Source organism: Loxodonta africana, chromosome 14 (genome assembly GCF_030014295.1).
Source record: "Loxodonta africana isolate mLoxAfr1 chromosome 14, mLoxAfr1.hap2, whole genome shotgun sequence".
In the NCBI taxonomy this organism is placed as follows: domain Eukaryota; kingdom Metazoa; phylum Chordata; class Mammalia; order Proboscidea; family Elephantidae; genus Loxodonta; species Loxodonta africana.
Window position 1 is genome coordinate 63,096,360 of NC_087355.1, and position 20,728 is coordinate 63,117,087.

General features: G+C 36.5%; 1 protein-coding gene across 3 annotated transcripts in view; it reads right to left on the reverse strand.

The window, feature by feature from the left end:
* The window catches only part of CSMD3 (CUB and Sushi multiple domains 3), a 1,388,861-nt gene that overhangs the window by 757,063 nt on the left and 611,070 nt on the right, over positions 1–20,728 (reverse strand). For all 3 annotated transcript variants that reach the window (XM_064268007.1, XM_003408442.3, XM_003408441.3), the window contains one exon: positions 868–992. In XM_064268007.1, the coding sequence (XP_064124077.1) occupies positions 868–992 (125 nt within the window). The remainder of the gene's footprint in view (positions 1–867; positions 993–20,728) is intronic.

Consider the following 20,728-nt stretch of genomic DNA (forward strand, 5'->3'; position numbering starts at 1 on the left):
TCCCTGAGTCCTTGCTATTGAGAATCAGTCTGACCTCAATTTTGCCTGGTACTTGCAAACTTCGATGTATATTTCTAAATGACAATGACATATTTTTCAGTCTCTAAAGATGGTGGCATCAATTTTACAGGAAAGCACTATCCCTTACAATCAGCTCTGGTTGTTCAGTGTGAACTGTTTATTGATATTCAATACAAAGTCAGATGTATATTTTAATATATCTTGAACTTCCATTTTGAAAAGTGATGTGTCCTAAATTGGTTGTTTCATCTCTGTCTTTTCCCTAGTAGGCATAAAAATTTTTACTTCTCTTTCATGTTTCTCTGTATTTAGAATTGTTCTGAGTCGGTTCCTTGCTTAGTTATTTAAATAAAATGCTGTATTATCTGAATTTACTGAGAATGTGAAAAGTCAGAACGCTCATTGATTTGTCTTAGTTTAAATTAGCTAACTAGAGAACATACACTCCAGCTCTACTGGTATCAATACCACTACTGTGAGACACATAAGGAATAAAAATGGGAAATTCTACAAGTGAGGTGAAATTACGGTTTAAAAAACAAATCCATATCAATGCCTATAACATAGAAAGTTGAGATTAAAAAACAATTTCCAGTGTTTTATGTTACATATTTTAATTCAGTTAATTGTTATATGATTATTAGATTAGGAGGTCCTTAGTAATCTAGCATAGCACTTGATGTATTACAGAGTTTCAATAAATATTGTTAAATATATGAGCTGTTTCCTTAAAATAAAGATTAAATTGCAACTAAAGATTTAAATGTAATTTATGTTAAATAGAACAAAATTCAAACTATTAAACTGCGTTAAGAGAGTATTTTTATTTTAAAGAATTTTCTTTACCTTTACATACAGGCCTGTGGTCACTCCAAGCAGCAAAGACTTCAGCTATTCTTTGACAGCTAATGCTCTTTGCACCCTGTAGGACATAATCTTCATCACAAGAGAACTGTACAGTTGAACCAAGGCTAAAATTGAACAAATGGTTAAAAACAGAATTAGAAATATATAACACAATAATTATGCTTTACTTCTACAAGCATATACAACTTATCAAATATACATGAAATTGTCTTATTACTGTATAAATAAAATGTGAAAATGACTTGTACAAATACATAACAAAAACGGTAAACAAACGAATGTACTTTAAGTCACTAACTTGCATGTATTGGTAGAATCTCTAAAAATTTAAAGCTATCGTCAAGTTTAATATTCTTATTTTCATTTGTGGAAACCAAGGTCAAATAATTGACTAAATATCCCATTCTAAGTCAGTGGTAGGTAAATGTGAAGTAAAATATAGACACCCTAACTTGAATTCTAGTACTTGCATTCATACGATATTACAGTGCCTCTCTAGCATGTATGTGTATATATTTGGGGATGTATTTGTATATGCACATATACTTGTATATATACATATATACAGCTGCACAATTTTTACCCTAATTTCTAGAGTAACGGATGTTTCTCCCTAATTGTCAAGGGTACTGGATGTTTTTCTGAAATTAAAAAAAAAACTGACCACAGATTTTCTTCCCTAAAATTGTTAAATATCAGGCCAACAGCTAAAAAAAATAAAGTCTGAGTTCCTTAGGATGGCATAAAAAGCCCTGAAGCAGTAAGTTCCCAACAATTCCTTTACCTCATCTCTCACCTAGTGCCCCATATGACGCTGTCTGACAGTCACTGTATAGCCATTGTACAGCGTATGCTGTTTTCTTCCTGCACTGGGGTCCTTCTCCTTTATTTTGGAGGGTGTTACTTCTACTTCCCACTGAGTCTGCACATGAACATCTCCTGTTCAGCTCCCTAAGGTTGTCATCCAGGGGAATTACATGAGCATATTTGTGTTATAAGAAGATATCTCTGGGAACAATTTGGTCAACAATTATAAAGAAGAGTAATTAGATGAAGGGACACCAATAAGAAAATAACTCAAACACAGTCTAAGGCAAGGTTTCACAGACTTTGTCCTGCCAGCCAAATATGGCCCATTATCTATTTTTTACAGCTGGGAACTAAAAATGGTTTTTATATGTTTAAGTGCTTGAAAAAATATCAAGACAAAAATATTATTTTATGATGTATAAAAATTATATCAAATTCAAATTTCAGTGTCCATGAATAAAGTATTATTGGAACAGAGCCACACTCATTCTATTATCTATTATCTATGGAACAGAGCCACACTCATTCATTTACTATTATCTTTAGTGCCACAATGGCAGAGCTGAGTAGCTGCAATAGAGATCCTTTGGTGTGGTGTGCAAGGCATAAAATATTAACTACCTGGCCCATTATAGGAACCCTGGTGCAGGAGTGGTTAAGAGCTAGGCTGCTAACCAAAAGATTGGCAGTTTGAACACACTACCTGCTCCTTGGAAACTGTATGTTGCAGTTCTGCTCTGGCCTATTGGTCACTATAAGTCAGAATCAACTTGACAGCAATGGGTTTGGTTTTTGGGGGGCCCATTACAGCAAAATGTATCCAACTGCTGGTTTGAGCTAAAATGTAAAAAAGATCTAAACTGAGGAGAAGCATGGCAAAAGACAAAAGAGTTTATTACAGGAAAAAAATCTCCACGAATAAGAATCTAGTCTTTTCTGGGGCCATTTTTTCCCCTTTTACGCTCTCCTTTTAATAAATACTCTTGTTTAAAAATATAAAACACATCCAGAAAAGTGTACAAAACAAATAATGCACACTTCAGGAAATTACCATGAGAGAAAATGTATGTATACCCAAGAAACAGGTTACCTCCAGGGACTTCTTGGACTTCTCAATGACTCCATATGGGTTTCTTTTTTAGAGTGAATGAAAAAAATTACTTAGCTTGCAGATTTAATACTACTAATATCCGTCTAAGACAGCCTAATGCATCCAGAGAATCCATATCCCTAGAAATGACAAAATTATTCTTGGTTCAGGGTACCCTTTCAAGGTTATTTAAATCGCTTAGCAGGTAAACGCACCTACCTTCTATCACCTGCTACACGTACAAAGTTCAATATCTTCCATTATTTACTCTTGGGATGGCGAATGGAAATAGCCCTGATACTTATTCTAATTATGTAGTGGAAAATATCACCATACAAGATAGAAAATAACTATTTCACACTAAATTTTGTGTTCTTCCATATGTGTTTATGACCTAAACTAATGTTATAATATCCAACTTTCTGGCTGCCTGGATTCAAGTTAGAAATGCGTGTAATGTACCCTTCTTTTCTTTTTAGCAATCAGAGTGTCGATTATGTCATGTGTTGTTGTTCTCGTTAGGTGCCGTTGAGTTGGTTCCGACTCATAGCAACCCAATACACAACAGAATGAAATACTGCCTGGTCCTGAGCCATCCTTACAATCGTTGTTATGCTTGAGCTCATTGTTGCAGCCACTGTGTCAATCCACCTCCTTGAGGGTCTTCCTCTTTTCCGCTGAGCCTGTACTCTGCCAAGCATGATGACCTTCTCCAGGGACTTATCCCTCCTGACAACATGTCCAAAGTATGTAACATGCAGTCTCGCCATCCTTGCTTCTAAGGAGCATTCTGGTTGTACTTCTAAGACAAATTTGTCTGTTCTTTTGGCATTCCATGGTATATTCAATATTCCTTGACAACACCACAATTCAAAGGCATAAATTCTTCTTCAGTCTTCCTTATTCATTGTCCAGCTTTCACGTGCATATGCTGTGACTGAAAATACCATGGCTTGGGTCAGGCGTACCTTAGTCTTCAAGGTGACATCTCTGCTCTTCAACATTTTAAAGAGGTCCTTTGCAGCAGATTTACCCAATGCAATGTGTCTTTTAATTTCCTGACTGCTTTGACCATGGCTGTTGACTGTGGATCCAAGTAAAATGAAATCCTTGACAACTTCAATCTCTTCTCTGTTTATCATGATGTTGCTCATTGGTTCAGTTGTGAGGATTTTTGTTTATGTTGAGGTGCAATCCATGCTGAAGGCTGCGGTCTTTGATCTTCATTAGTAAGTGTTTCAAGTCCTGTTCACTTTCAGCAAGCAAGCTTGTGTCATCTGCATAACACAGGTTGTTTATGAGTCCTCCTCCAATCCTGATGCCCCATTCTTCTTCATATAGTCCAGCTTCTTGGATTATTTGCTCAGCATACAGATTGAATAAGTATGGTGAAAGAATACAGCCCTGATGCACACCTTTCATGACTTTAAACCATTCAGTATCCCCTTGTTCCATCCAAACAACTGCCTCTTGATCTATGTAAAGGTTCCTCATGAGCACAATTAAGTGTTCTGGAATTCCCATTCTTCACAATGTTATTCATAATTTGTTATGATCCACACAGTCGAATGCCTTTGAATAGTCAATAAAACACAGGTAAACACCCTTCTGGTATTCTCTGCTTTCAGCCAGGATCCATCTGACATCAGCAATGATATCCCTAGTTCCAAATCCTCTTCTGAAACTGGCCTGCATTTCTGGCACTTCCCTGTCAATATACTGCTGCAGCTATTTTTGAATGATCTTCAGCAAAATTTTGCTTGGGTGTGATATTAATGATAACCCAGAAAAATATTAATGATATTGTTCTATAATTTGCACATTCGGTTGGATCACCTTTCTTGGGAATAGGCATAAGTATGGATCTCTTCCAGTCAGTTGGCCAAGAAGCTGTCTTCCATATTTCTTGGCTTAGATGAGTGAGCACCTCCAGCACTGTATCTGTGTGTTGAAACATCTCAATTGATATTCCATCAATTCCTGAAACCTTGTTTTTCGCAAATGCCTTCAGAGCAGCTTGGACTTCTTCCTTCAGGACCATCGCTTCCTGATCATATGCCACCTCCTAAAATGGTTGAACATCTACTAATTCTCTTTGGTATAATGACTCTGTGTATTCCATCTTCTTTTGATGCTTCCTGCATCGTTTAATATTTTCTCCTTGGAATTCTTCACTATTGCAACTCAAGGCTTGAATTTTTTCTTCAGTTCTTTCAGCTTGAGAAACACCGAGCGTGTTCTTCCGTTTTGGTTTTCCATCTGCAGCTCTTTGCACAAGTCATTATAATACTTTGCTTTGTCTTTTTGAGATGCCCTTTGAAATCTTCTGTTCAGTTCTTTTACTTCATCAATTCTTCCTTTTGCTTTAGCTGCTCAGTGTTCCAGAGCAAGTTTCAGAGTCTCCTCTGACATCCATCTTGGTCTTTTCTTTCTTTCCTGTCTTTCCAGTGACCTCTTACTTTCTTCATGGATGATGTCCTTGATGTCATTCCACAACTTATCCGGTCTTCAGTCACCAGAGTTCAATGTGTCAGATCTATTCTTCAGATGGTCTCTAAATTCAGATGGGATATACTCAAGGTCATATTTTGGTTCTTGTGGACTTGCTCTGATTTTCTTCAGTTTCAGCTTGAACTTGCATATGAGCAATTGATGGTCTGTTCCACAGTCTGCCCCTGGCCTTGTTCTAACTGATGATATTGAGCTTTTCCATTGTCTCTTTCCACAGATGTAGGCAATTTGATTTCTGTGTGTTTCATCTGGTGAGGTTCATGTGTATAGTTGCCGTTTATGTTGGTGAAAGAAGGTATTTGCAATAAAGAAGTAGTTGGTCTTGCAAAATTCTATCATTTGATCTCCGGCATTGTTTCTATCACCAAGGCCATATTTTCCAACAACTGATCCTTCTTCTTTATTTCCAACTTTTGCATTCCAATCACCAGTAATTATCAATGAATCTTGATTTCATGTTCGATCAATTTCAGACTGCAGCAGCTGATAAAAATCTTCTATTTCTTCATCTTTGGCCCTAGTGGTTGGTGCGTAAATTTGATTAATAGTCGTATTAACTGGTCTTCCTTGTAGGCGTATGCATATTATCCTATCACTGACAGCATTGTACTTCAGTATGCATCTTGAAACGTTCTTTTTGACGATGAATGCAACACCATTCCTCTTCAAGTTGTCATTGCCAGCATAGTAGACTATATGATTGTCTGATTCAAAATGGCCAATACCAGCCCATTTCAGCTCACTAAAGCCTAGGGTATTGATGTTTATGCATTCCATTTCATTTTTGACGATTTCCAGTTTTCCTAGATTCATACTTCGTACATTCCAGGTTCTGATTATTAATGGATGTTTGCAGCTGTTTCTTCTCATTTTTAGTTGTGCTACAACAGTGAATGAAGGTCCCAAAAGCTTTACTCCACCCACATCATTAAGGTTGACTCTAATTTGAGGACGCAGCTCTTCCCCAGCCATCTTTTGAGTCCCTTCCAACCTTGGGTCTATCTTCTAGCACTGTATCAGACAATGTTCTGCTGATATCCATAAGGTTTTCACCAGCTAATGCTTTTCAGAAGTAGACTGCTGGGGGCTTCTTCCCAGTCTGTCTTAGTCTGAAAGCTCAGCTGAAATCTATCTTCCACGGGTGACCCTGCTGGTATGTGAATACCGGTGGCATAACTTCAGCATTACAGCAACACGGAAACCCCCACAGTAGGACAAACTGACAGGCACATGATGTATTGGACTGATATCTTAAATGGTAGGCTCTTTTAATTAGAAGCCATAAAACAGCACCAAAGGATGAATATTGTATAGTTGCTCTCAGATTATCAACAGGTATTTCCCATTTTGGAGTCCATCCTTGGAAAACTGTTTATTCACTCTTTCAATATATATTTATTGAACACGTATAACGTACTAAGAATTGTTGCAGATTCAGGTCAGTGGTGTCTTCGTGAATGTTTAAGAATTGGCTCCCTGAAGGGAAAAGAACCCTGTAACATGTGCTGATTTCCATGATATAAATACTTTCAATATGTTTGATTTCAAGCTACCAATGTGACATCACTGTAGGTGAATTTGGGAAGAAATTTTTCACCATATAGATACTAAATATGTAACTTACATCAAGGCATAAAAAATAGTAAAATGTAGTAGAATATGATGAGGTTTGAGTACTTATTATCTTTGTTTTTAATGTAATTTATTAAATTGTAAGCTCATGAAATCGAATTTTTAATCACAGCTATGTTATAGCTACTATAGCTACTATAGCTAGCTCCCCAAATTCCTGAAAACTCAACAAGTATCTCTCAGGGGCTGGTATGAACAAGCTCCAACACTTCACTGCTATAGATTATAACAGGGAGCTTACGTTCCAGTGAGAAAGAATGAACTATAAACAACAAAATAAAAGTAAGGTTTCAGCTGATGATAAGTGCTATAAAGAAAAATACATTATGATGATATATGTGCAGAATGGTAGGAAGTCCCCTCTGTTGAAGTGATGTTTGCAGAGACAGGAGGAAGTGAGGGAAGGCACTCTATGAATAATATGAGGAAAGCTTAGAGGCAGGAGGGAAGGGCAAGTACAAAGTCTCCAAGGCAAGAATGTGTTCACTGTGTTCAAGAAACTGCAAGGAAAATAAACCAAACCAAACCAGTCGACATCAAGTCAATTCGGACTCATAGTGACCCTATAGAACTGAGTAGAACTCCACCATAGGGTTTCCAAGGAGCTCCTGGTGGATCTGAACTGCTGACCTTTTGGTTAGCTACTAAACTCTTAACCTCTAGGCAAATGAAGGGGAGGAAGGCATAAAACTAATTCAATGAAGCAACTGGGGCTTGGGGGCAGATCATTTATGACCTTGAACACTATGGGGCAGTTCTACTCTGTCACATGGGGTTGCTATTAGTTGAAATAGACTCCACAGCACACACGAAAGCTACAGTAAGAATTTTGACCTTTACTCTAAGAGAACTGAGCAATTATTGTAGGAATATTTCTTTATATTTTAAAATGATCATATTGGCTGCTGGTGAGGAATCAACTTTAAGTGGGAAAAGGTAAAAGCAGAGAGTTTGGTTAATAAGCTATTGCAGTGATCCAAGCTCTCATGGAGATGATGAGATAATGGTGACTTATACTAGGGTGACAGAGGTTAGAAACTAATGATGGTAAGACATTGAAAGAAAGACTTCATTGTTCACTTGTAGTGTTTATAATATCAATTTTTAACTGCCTCCCACATCTCCCTTCTACACACCTGCTATTCAAAACTCCATTACCTGCAATTAATATTTTATCATGTCTCTGCCCTTGCTCACAATATTTCCTCTTGCAGAAAATTTCATTTTCCTCTAATTAGAAATTTGAGCTAATTTCAGGTCACCCATGAAGTTTGTCCTGATTCCTCATTTCAAAATTAGATGTTTTCTCCTTTGTGTCCATAGCAAGTACATGACCCTGGGAGAACATTTGCTACAGTGTTTTGGGGCTTACACTAAGCTAGAAGCACTAAGAGAGAAAAATAAAATCAAAAACCAAACCCATTGCCATCGAGTCAATTCTGACTCATAGAAAGAAATAGTGCACAGAAAAAGAAGGTAGGAGGAACGGAACTGTCAAAAAGTAGATGGGAAGGCAATTGCCTACTTCAGTACTTTACCTTCAGGTTAGCTTAAATGATGCTTTTAATAGCATCATATATGATATTTTGGGCACACGGACTATATAAGATTTTCTAAGTCTATATCTCAAAGGATATGTCTATGTGACATAAAATATTTTAAATGAGGCGTTAACAGTTTCTTTCAGCAGAGTTCAAACTGCTAACATGGAAACGTTTCTAATTCCACATTGAGAAAGTCATTAATTTTTTTTTCCCCATCCTTAAAAGAAAGCCCCTTTATTGGGCATTTGCAAGCACCAAAAAAAAAAAAAAAAAAAAAAATTTTTTTTTTTTTTTTTACACATCCAGAATTAATCCAGGCCCAATCATACCCTAGAAATGGGTACCTTGAACAAACATGCTATTTTCACTTTATGAACTGCTTTAGTATTTGAGTTAAACTTAAAAGAAAACTACCTCTAAGTTTCATTAAATATATATATGTATATTTCTAAGAAAGTATTCAGTTATATTGAAATGACAGTGAAGAAAGACAAGCTGTATCCCCTGTAATTTCTCTGTCACCACTGGAAAGACATCTGCCCTGTCCACCTAAATAAAACTTTCACTTCAGTAGGTTATTTAATCTGATAAAACATTGAAAAATAAATTATTGAACACATTTTTAATTTTAAGTGTTGAATCATCAAGCATATGATATGCAATAACACTGTTTGGAAAACAAGTATTGATCTTCACTGTGATTATGATGGTCTATGCCTGAATGCTATTATCTGTTTTAAATTACACTTATTGCAGAAATACACAACAACATCAAGGCTGTCTGTGAAAGAAGATATGAGGGTTTTTTCTTTTTCTTTAATATAATTTTTCTCTTTTTTTGGCCCAAGGTAACTAAACTACAATATTGTTTACAATCAAATAAACAAAATATAAAATAATACAGAAACGGAAAGAGAAATGAATGTTTTTGGGTCAGAGAAGCTAAGAAATAGGGAAGCAAGGCATCTTGAAAACATTACACCAAAGTGAGTTCGTGTTTAAGCATTTCTTCAGGTTTGTTTATTTGATTTAAAGTTTGAGGCACTTTCTGACAGATGTAGAAATTCAGCACTAAAGCAGAGGCATATTTTTCAAAATTATTTCTGTACAAGTAGAAATTATCCAGGCATGAAAGATGATCTAAAAATTAAAGCATCTGCAACTCATTTCTGAAGTTAAAAAATCAAAATACTAAGTATACACAAAATAACCGTCACCAAAATGACCTCGATAAAGCTAGTTTAGTATATTTGACAATCAAATAATTCTCTAAACATATTTAAACTAGCAATTTCAAAAATGAGTAATTATACATTAAAATTTTGAGATTCTTTTCAATAAAATTAAATTTGGGTGGAGGAATTTTCACAATACTATATGCTCTCTTTTAAAATTACATAGGGGACTTATTACTGAAAATTTTGGCATGAAGACCAGCTCCTCCACCAAAAAAAAGTGAAAATTACTTTAAGTCCTACACTGTTAATATTTTCTTGAGTCTAATTTCAGTCCTTTTCTTATTCGAATCCATTCTGCCTTCCTTCTTTTAAAAACAGAGATATTGTCTCTTTTAATTAGAGGGGCCGATTCTTCAACTGGCTTTGGATTCTATCTTTCTCTCCTTCTCATTACTTCTACCCTTAATTATTCTTTCTCACTCTTGAATATTTAATCTTTTATTCTGACTTGGAAGTAAACATGCTAGTGTTTTTTCAGTTGTTTAGAAGATGCAGAACTTTCATGTTAATAAAATTTATACTAAAGGGATGATAATGACTTGCTTTCAAGATATGTTTCTGACTTTAAATTATATTGCTGTCTCCTTAGATATTTTAAAAGATTTTTACACACCAAAATTTGTCTCCTTAAAAGAATTAAAGAATATTACGGCTTTTGCTACATATATTGTCCATTTCACTGTCCTCTTAAAATTAATTCCATTCTCTTTTCATATATAGTGCCAGCAGAACCAAGTCAATGCAAAATACAAGTACAGTCCAATTCAGCATCCACCTACTTTCATATTTTAGTTTCCTTCTTTGCACTGTTGGTTATGATCAGTCTGGATAATATTGCTGGATATCTTGGCTTATGGAATGCTCAAGGTTACTCACTACCTTATTCAGTATGAAAACCAGGGCCTGCCCTATTAATCTTTTTAAATTTGGTCATTTGTGCACCTATCTCTAAGTTTCAGTAAATCTATAAGAATATTAACAGTATAATAAAATAACAGTATATAAACATATAAAATATTACCGAGTCATTTACAATGATAAAGAATATCCTAATTCAGAATTGGGCTATAGTTTACCTTAACTTTAAAAAAGAACCTGAGCATTCTCCAGGGTTATGATCTACACTGAGTAGTTCAAATCTCTCACTGTAGCTCTGAAAGTCATTACATGCCTTACCATGATTGTTAGGGGAGACAGAGCCTATATCTACCATCTCTCTGCCATTTCTTCACCTGTTCTCCACCAATCACTAGGTTAGATAGAGGCCGTAATGCTTAAAATCAGAGAAATACAGATTCAATGAATCACTCTCTGGTCCTTAGAATCATAGATCAGAGAAGAGTCCGATGTAATGATTTTTGTGCAAATAAGAATGAATGAGTAAAGTGCTACACTGCAGAACTTAAACTTAGAGTGGCAAATTCACATTATTTGAGACCTTTTAAAGAATCCGTAATTCATTCAAGGTTAAATTGGGATGGAGTGTGTCAGACTCAGTGACTTCCAGCAGCATGAGCTGGTAGGGGTTATAGATGGTTTTGTCTTTGGAGTGGAAAGCTTGGAGCTAAGGGAATTCCAAAGGAAAACACCAGCATCTAGTCAGGGAAGGCAAAACCCAGAGAGAGAAGACAGGTCAACAGAGGTTCCCTAAGGGACTGGGCAGAAGTGCAAGCACACTATTGATTTTCATTTCTTTCATTACTTTCTAAAACTGCAGTCCCCAAAGTATGTGTCGAATAGGCCCATTTTCAAATTGATTCATAATACATTTCTGTACGTACAGCAGTGTTTTACAAAGTGTATCCCAGGGGTCACCAGACCCTAGGAGTCTTGTTAAGTATGTAGTTATTTTGATCACACCTCACATCTCTAAAGACGAAGCTTGAAAAATCAAATTTTTGTATTGAAGTTTTTTAATTATTCCAGTAAATGATGAAGGTTTCAGAACCAACAGTTTAGTGGTTAGCTGGGAGTAGACTAAACAATAAAGCAAGCACCTGATTTGATTATATTTTAGAAATAATAGTTTATATTAGGTATCATGTGAAAACCTCCACAGAGGTTACATATTCCTTTCTTGATAAAGGCCAAGATCCTTGGGAGAATTCATAAGGGCCATTCATGATCTGGATGCTTCCTACGTTTTCTACCTTACCTCTCATAATCTGGGTGCTCGTCTCCACCCTGGCTACCTACTGACCTCCCAGTGCTTTACTCGCTCACTTGAAGGTATTTATTTATTAATCCATTTATTCAACACATATTCACTGTGTGCCTAAGTAGAAGTTATAAATTTAATTGTTCTATACACAGTCCAGGCCAAAAATTAGATAGCTAATTGGCTAGTTTGCTTCATTAAAGGTGTTTATATTCTAAAATAAGTTTTTCCTTTAAATATGATACAGGCCCAACAAAACAAGAAGCTTTCTGGTTATCATTATTGCCATCTTTGATATATGTTGTTTGTATGCAAAGAGGATGCAAGATTTAAAGAAAACAAGAGATTCTACTCTCAGATATAGGGAGAAAAAAATCAATTTCAATATCATATTTTAACTGCAGAGGTTGCTGTGGGAGAAGAATAGTAGGCACCTAATAAAGGCTGGCTGGGGTTGTAAAACCTGAGCCTAATACTGGAGGGTGAGTACACATAGCTAAGAAAAGAACAGGAAGAAAGAAATTCTAGGTAAGGAATTCAGAATTAAAAAAAAAAAAATTCCATGTTAAGTTTTGGGAAGTACAATAGTTGAGGAAATTGGAATTGGGAAGGAGGTGGACGAGGAATGAAGGATTGGTGATATGAGGTTAGAGAAAAAAAAACAGACTAGATCATGCTGTCTATGTCTGAGAGACTTGGTTCTCCTTCAATAGCCATTTTCTGCTTTGATAATTTCACTATGATGACCAAGGTGTCTGACCCAAGCCAGGGCCTTTTCAATTGCCTCATATGTATGCAAAAGTTGGATAATGAAAACGGAAGACAGAAGAATCGATACAATCAAATTGTGGGGCTGAGAAGAATAATGAATATACCATGGATTGTCAAAACAAGAAAGAAATCAGTCTTAGAAAAAATACAACCAGAATGTTTCTTAGAAGCTAGGCTGGTGAGATTTTGACTTGTGTACTTTGGTCATGGCATCAGGAAATACCCATCCCTATAAAAGAACATCATGCTTGGTAAAGTAGAGGTCCCACAAAAATGAAGGAAACCCTCAATGAGATGTACTGACACAATAGCTGCAACAATGGACTCACACATACCAATCGTCATAAAAATGGTGCAGAACAGGGTGATGTTTCCTTGCATTACACATAAGGTTGCAATGAGTCAGAGCCAATTCAACAGCAGCTGACAGCAACAACTGTCCCTTAAAAAGAAATATGACTTATTCCGAAAAGGGGTGGATATTCCTGATTTTCATATCATCCCCAGGGAAGACTCGTAATTAGTGTAAAACAGTTACGCCGATCTCATTCTCTTTCCCTAGTGATTTTTCTAAGGGTAGGTATGCCAACCATTTCTGACCAATGAGATAGAAATTGGTTAAGGAGGCTTTCCTTCCAGAGCAAAAAATACAAGGTATCGAGAAGAGAAAACTCTTTAGCCCTTTTTACTTCTTTAGTCTTCTTCTTTCCTTGGCCTGAGACTCAAAGCTAATATGCTAAGAATGATGGGACCAAAAGATAAGAAAAAGATGGAAAGAGCCTTGACCCTCAACAGCTTTGTTAATTAGCTAACGTGATATCAGCAACTGTTTTCTTCTGGACTTCTTGTGTGGGAAAAAAAACAAACTTTTATTTGTAAAATTCCCATTGGGTATTCTTTTACTTGCAAGAGCCTATGTAAAAAGGAGTTTAGATGCTACCTTATGATAAGAGAAAAGCGCATAGCATGACACTGTTTCCGCAGTTGGGAATGTATCCCACTCCCTTGTATACTTATCAACCGCTAACTTGGCTTCATCTAACGCCCCATATTATATATTACACTCAGTAATACTAAACTGTCCCTAAATGAGCTATATGAGTTTTGAACTCTGTGTTAGTGTATGTGCTCTACCTTCTTCCTGAATCTTTCTCCTTCTTTTCTTGTCTATATTGAAAACTTCAGCTCATATTTATAACAGTACAGATACACCCTCTTCTGAGAGGTTCTTCTGGTCCTCTATACCACAACCACAACAGAGCTAATGATCCCTTGCTCTGTGCATTAAATATACATATTTCTGTTTTCTGTGCTCATCACATTTTATTATAGGTTTTTTATTTCTGTTTTTCTCTATACAGTTGAAAATTCCTTATCATTTTCATATCTGTAGCAACTAGAACAGTGGCTAGCACACTGTAAGAATTGAATAAATATCCATTTAATTAAATGACCTTTGTAATGTCTGCAAGTCTAGCTTTTTTTTTTTTTTTTTTTAATCTGCCCTTTCCTTTCATCATTAGTGTCAACTTGGAAACAGGAATGCAAAACATGGATATTCAGGCCAAAGAAAAGGACTTAAAACTTTTATGGAATATGAGATGTCTGAAGAGGGCTTGAAGCACTCACTAATGAAGATCAAAGACCACAGGCTCCAGTATGGATTACACCTCAACATAAAGAAAACAAAAATCCTCACAACTGGACCAATGAGCAACATCATGATAAATGGAGAAAAGATTGAAGTTGTCAAGGATTTCATCTGACTTGGATCCACAATCAACAGCCATGGAAGCAGCAGTCAAGAAATCAAAAGACACATTGCATTGGGCAAATCTGCTGCAAAGGACCTCTTTAAAGTGTTGAAGAGCAAAGATGTCACCCTGAAGACTAAGGTGCACCTGACCCAAGCCATGGTATTTTCAATCACATCATATGCACGTGAAAGCTGGACAATGAATAAGGAAGACCGAAGAAGAGTTGACACCTTTGAATTGTGGTGCTGGCGAAGAATATTGAATATACCGTGGACTGCCAAAAGAACGAACAAATCTGTCTTGGAAGGAGTGCGGCCAGAATACTCCTTAGAGGCAAGGATGGTGAGACTGCATCTTACATACTTTGGACATGTTGTCAGGAGGGATCAGTTCCTGGAGAAGGACATCATGCGTGGCAGAGTACAGGGTCAGCAGAAAAGAGGAAGACCCTCAACGAGGTGGATTGACACATTGGCTGCAACAATGAGCTCAAGCATAGCAACGATTGTAAGGATGGGGCAGGACCAGGCAGTGTTTCGTTCTGTTGTGCATAGGGTCGCTATGAGTCGGAACTGACTCGATGACACCTAACAACAGTAATTCCAAAACTATTGAATAAATTGAGTCTGCCATGTCTGCTGCTACTACTATCTTTTCTGGGACTAGGCTACAAAATATTTTCTTTATAATGCACAAAATTTTAAGCATGGGAATACATAGGTGAACAAAACAGAAAGGTCTTGCTCTCATGGAGTTTACATTCTAATGGAGAGAGAAAAACTACCAATCAGGGTCTTCAATCAGAGTCCAACTGGAAAACAGAAACCTTACTAAACGTTTTCTAGGGAGAAGGCTATGTTAACGGAAACAGAGGAATCAATTAACTTTGTTAAATAAACATGGTAGACCTATTTAGTCTGCCATATTTAAGAACTCTTCCCCACAAGGCAGGGAGAGAGAATGAGATAAACCTTGGCTTCTCCCTTCTTTATGTCTTTTTATAAATTTCATGCTAGGAATAGTTATTTATGAATGGCCCAAGTCAGCACAAAGCATGGGAAATATCCTGCAGGGATCAGTCATCCACTCCCCTGATGACAGCAGAGCAGGAAACAGCCTAGGGCTGGATTTGAGGACAAGGATCAGCACAGAGGTAATAAACAAGTAAGTTTATAAATAAAAGGAAAAAAGTATCAGAGAGCAAGTACTATGTAGATATGATATGAGTGATACAGTGAGAACTGGGTTGAATGGTCAGAGGATGACTCTCTGGGGAGGTTACATTTAATCTCAGATCTTAATAACAAGGAAAGAGTTACTGGTATAGAGATAAGCCAGAAAGGCCCACAGATAAGAATGTGCTGGATATATTTCAGAAACAGAAAAGAGGTCAGCATGGCTGGATCAAAGTGTTAGATTTGGAGAATGGTCCAAAGCCAGCTCAGTGAAGGAGAAAAAAACAGGTTCTATAGGGACTTTTTAAGAGTATAAATTGTATTCTAAGTGCAAGGGGGAAGAAATTAGAGAGTTTTCAGCAGGAACTGACTTGATTTGATCTATGTTTTTAAAAGAGTACCCTAGCTGCTGTGTGGTGAATACATCACAGATGGCAAAAGTAGAAGAGAGATCATTTAGGGCTGTTTTGATGGTCCAAGTGATAGACAGTACTGGCTTGAATTAGGAAAGTTTTAATTGAAATGGAGACAGATTTAGAATGTGCTTTGGAAGTAAAACAAAAATCTCCTGATGGATTGGATAGGCGGAGTTCAATAAAGAGTAGTTAATAATTCTACAAAGAGCCTTTCATAAGGAAAATGCTATTTTAGTCCACAGTATATGTATTTCCTCTCTTCTATTTCTATATCCCATTTATCAGCACTCTCCCTTCTTCCCCAATTGCTAGTCACTTGTTTATCTCTTCTTTCATCCATCTTGTTTAAACTAAAAAGCCTTCTTATTGCTCAGACATCTCTTCCGGTGTTTTGTTTCCTGATTTTTTCCCTTCTTATTCTCATTTTACTCCAGTACCTGTAATCATCTCATTATATTATATAATTCTTCCCTTTTGTCCAAGTCACATAGTGTTTCCATCATAGTAAGGGTATTTCTTCAATACACACACAAACACAAAACCCTACATGCTTAATAAAGCAAAATGTTTCCAAATGGAAAGTTACAGAATACTAAATCTGAATAATTACTCAAATGTAGCATGGGAAAGTCTGATCAATTTGATCTTTTGCATATGTATTCATGTTTTCCTTATCATGAATGGTGACACTAGAAGGGGTGCTTACTATTTCTTTTTCATTATAACTTATATTTTTTTACAGAAATTGTGATTTAAAAATGTGCAGCATAAAATGCATATAAAAATCTCATTTTTATAGATTTGGAATTTCTATTGGTATGTCTAAAGTATTCCTACATAACTCAAATGGAGATACTTGCCTTACCTATAAATGCTTTATTCATCAAAGTTTCTATCTTAAATGTAATGTTTTTATATATTTTTAAGTCTGTGTATCTTTTAATTTTACTTCAATGAAATTATTACCATGATTTAAATTATTCATGGCTTCAAATTGTTACTTGCACCTACACTTTCAATATTTTCACCATAACATTAAAAAACAACTTGTTTTTCCCGTTTGGCAATGAGGAGGCCATAAAGGATAAAGCAGGAAGTGTGCTGATGAAGTGATAAATTCCTCAGAAACTGCGTACAGTGTAAGTACTTGAGCTTGCTCTTCATGTTATTTTCTTTTTAGGTTGTCTAACCAATTTGAGTATTTCCATAAATCATATTTCCTAAATGTTTTATTAACTTAGAAACATAACCAGAGTAGCTTTCAAAAATCTAGTCCTACTGACTTCTTCAATATATTTACATAACTTACTATAGATTTTTTAAAAAATAATTTTTATTGTGCTTTAAGTGAAAGTTTACAAATCAAGTCAGTCTGTCACATATAAGCTTATATACACCTTACTCCATACTCCCATTTACTCTCCCCCTAATGAGTCAGCCTGTTCCCTCCTTCCAGTCTCGCCTTTAGTGACAATTTTGCCAGCTTCTAACCCTCTCTACCCTCCCATCTCCCCTCTAGACAGGAGATGCCAACACAGTCTCAAGTGTCCACCTGATACAAGTAGCTCACTCTTCATCAGCATCTCTCTCCAACCCATAGTACAGTCCCTTCCATGTCTGATGAGTTGTCTTTGGGCATGGTTCCTGTCCTGGGCCAACAGAAGGTTTGGGGACCATGACCACCGGGGTTCCTCTAGTCTCAGACCATTAAGTCAGGTGTTTTTATAAGAATTTGGGGTCTGCATCCAACTGTTCTCCTGCTCCCTCAGGGGTTCTCTGTTGTGCTCCTTGTCAGGGCAGTCATCGGTTGTGGCCGGGCACCATTAGTTCTTCTGGTCTCAGAATGATGTAAGTCTCTGGTTCATGTGGCCCTTTCTGTCTCTTGGCCTCATAGTTATCGTGTGACCTTGGTGTTCTTCATTCTCCTTTGATCCAGGTGGGTTGAGACCAATTGATGCATCTTAGATGGCCACTTTTTAGCATTTAAGACCCCAGACGCCACACTTCAAAGTGGGATGCAGAATGTTTTCTTAATAGAATTTAAAACAGATTTATTTTTATAGGAATTAGTTTTAATACAGGAGTTCCTGGTGGGGCAATTAGTTAAGTGTTCAATTACTAACCTAAAGGTTGGCAGTTTAAATGCACTCATTGGCTCCTGGGAAAAATAGTCTGGTGATGTAGTTACAGCCTTGAAAACGCTATGGAGCAATTTTACTCTGGACATATAAGGTTGCCGTGCATTGGAATCGACTTGACCGCAACTGGATTGGGTTTTTTATTTTTTATTTTGGGAGGGAGGCTTAATTTTAATACGGTAAGATTATACTGAGCAGTTTGGTCCCCAAACTGCTTTATGCTTTCATTTACTCTTTATTTTCAGACTGAGGTAACATATCTTTTAAGAGGCTTAAGCTTCCCTTAAGCATCTAAACTGTCGTTCTCTTGGTGACAAATCAAAACAGTAAGACAGTATCTTCCCTCAAGAAATCAAATACATGCCAATTATGGAGGAAAGTGAAACACACAAGTGGCCAAGAGTGTATGGATAAAGATTTATGGAATATTAAGGCAGATCAAGAAAATTCATTTTAAGTACGGACAAGAATTTTATAGGCAAAGACGGGCAGGACCATATTCTAGGTAGAGAAAACAGCTTTTGCTATCCTACAAACTTGTTAAAGAGTCATTAGGAAGAACAATTTTCTTAAAGCAACTAGTAAGCTTAAGGGGATAGTAGCTTCTTTTTTTTTTTTTTTTTCATAATACACACTACACAACTGAAATTATTTAATTTTTTGTAAGAGGCAGGTTTAGTATTCTGTAACACAATGAGGTAGAACTGGAAAGATAATGTCAGGAAGTTAGGTTTGGACTATTTTTAAGAGGGACTTAAATGTTAGAATCCAAATGTACACGGGAAAAAGAGTATCAAATTGTAAGCCATATACCCTGAGATTGAGGCTTGCCTTTATTATTGCTAAGCGTGTTAACTTTCTGCACGTATGTTTACTCATTAGCAGAATAGTAATAATGCCTCCTATAATGTTTTCATGAATAACAAGTAAAACAATGAGAAAATGCTTTTAAGGTAAAATATGATATATGTATATGTATGATAATTGACATTATATCATGGTGTTGTTAGGTTGTTAGGTGCTGCCAAGTCAATTCCTACTCATAGCAACCTCATGTACAACAGAACAAGGCACTTTCTGGTCCTATGCCATCCTCACAATCTTTGCTACGCTTAAGCCCATTGTTGGAGCCACTATGTCAATCTGTCTCATTCAGTGTCTTCCTCTTTTTTGCCGACTCTGTACCGAGCATGATCTACTTCTCCAAGGGCTGGTCCCTCCTAATAACGTGACCAAAGTATGTGAGACAAAGTCTCACCATCCTCACTTCCAAGGAGCACTCTGGCTGTATTTCTTCCAAGATAGACTTGTTTCTTCTTCTAGCAGTTCATGGTATATTCAATATTCTTCGCCAACACCATAATTCAAAGGCATCAATGCTTCTTCAGTCTTTCTTATTTATTGTTCAGCTTTCACAGTCCTATGAAGTGATTGAAAACATCATGGCTTGGGTCAGGCACACTTTAGTCATCAAAGTGACATCTTTGCTTTTGAACACTTTAAAGAGGTCTTTTGTGACAGATTTGCCCAATGCAATGTTTCCATGGGTGTTGACTGTGGCTCCAAGTAAAATGAAATCCTCGACATCAATGTTTCCTCCGTTTATCATGATGTTGCTTATTGGTCCAGTTGTGAGGATTTTTATTTTCTTTATGTTGAGGTGTAATCCAAACTGAAGCCTATAGTCTTTTCCAGTGAAAACCTTATGGATAGCAGAACATTATATCTACATTGTTTAATTCAATGATTGATGCAGAGACACAGGTTTTTGATCAAGTGGTAATACAGCAGTTGCTATGTCATAGGAATCTTTATGTGAAAGCCAAGTGTAACACCTCTTGGAATATAAGAGAAGCTTTAAGGAGAGAAGTTTTAAGGGTATAAAGAAGAGGCAATTGAAGAGAATGGATTGACAAGACAAAAGAAGCAGAATCAATAGGTTGGGAAAGTAAGAAAATCTTTTAATCATGATTTCCTTATGAAATCAGGAAACTCAGAAAGAGAAGGGACAAGGAAGTATCCTAGTATTTATTGGGTCTACTATGTCCTAGGTAGAAATCTCATGTTACGGGTTTTAGGTAATCCATTTCTTCACTGTAGCAGTACAGGAAAAGCAGTGACAGGTCTTGAAATTAGGTCTATCTGATTCCATCATCCATGCGCTTTCATTTGCCCAATATACACTTGTTTTAGAGGAAAGACAAATTCAATTTTTTTTTAATTGAATATAAAGTTCCAAATCTCAGAAGAATGCAAGGATCAAGACCTGAGAGAAACATGACTTCATGATTACTGAAGCTTTCGGAGGGCATAAGATTCATGAATTAGAAGACACAGAAGAAGTGAGTCTAGATGATAGAACTCTGAGAAATGCCTATTTTTAGAAAATGGGAGGAAGAAGTAGATTAACCAAAGAAATGAGCAGTCCGGAGGTAAGACTCAAGGAATCTGAAATATTTTTCAGTCACTAAAGCCAAAGCAGAGGCTACAATACTTAAAGAAGAGGCAAAGGATATAAAGACTGAGAAAATGCCACTTAATTTAGGGATGGAGAAGTCGTTGATAATCTAAGAGATGATGCTAAAAATCAGATTACAAAC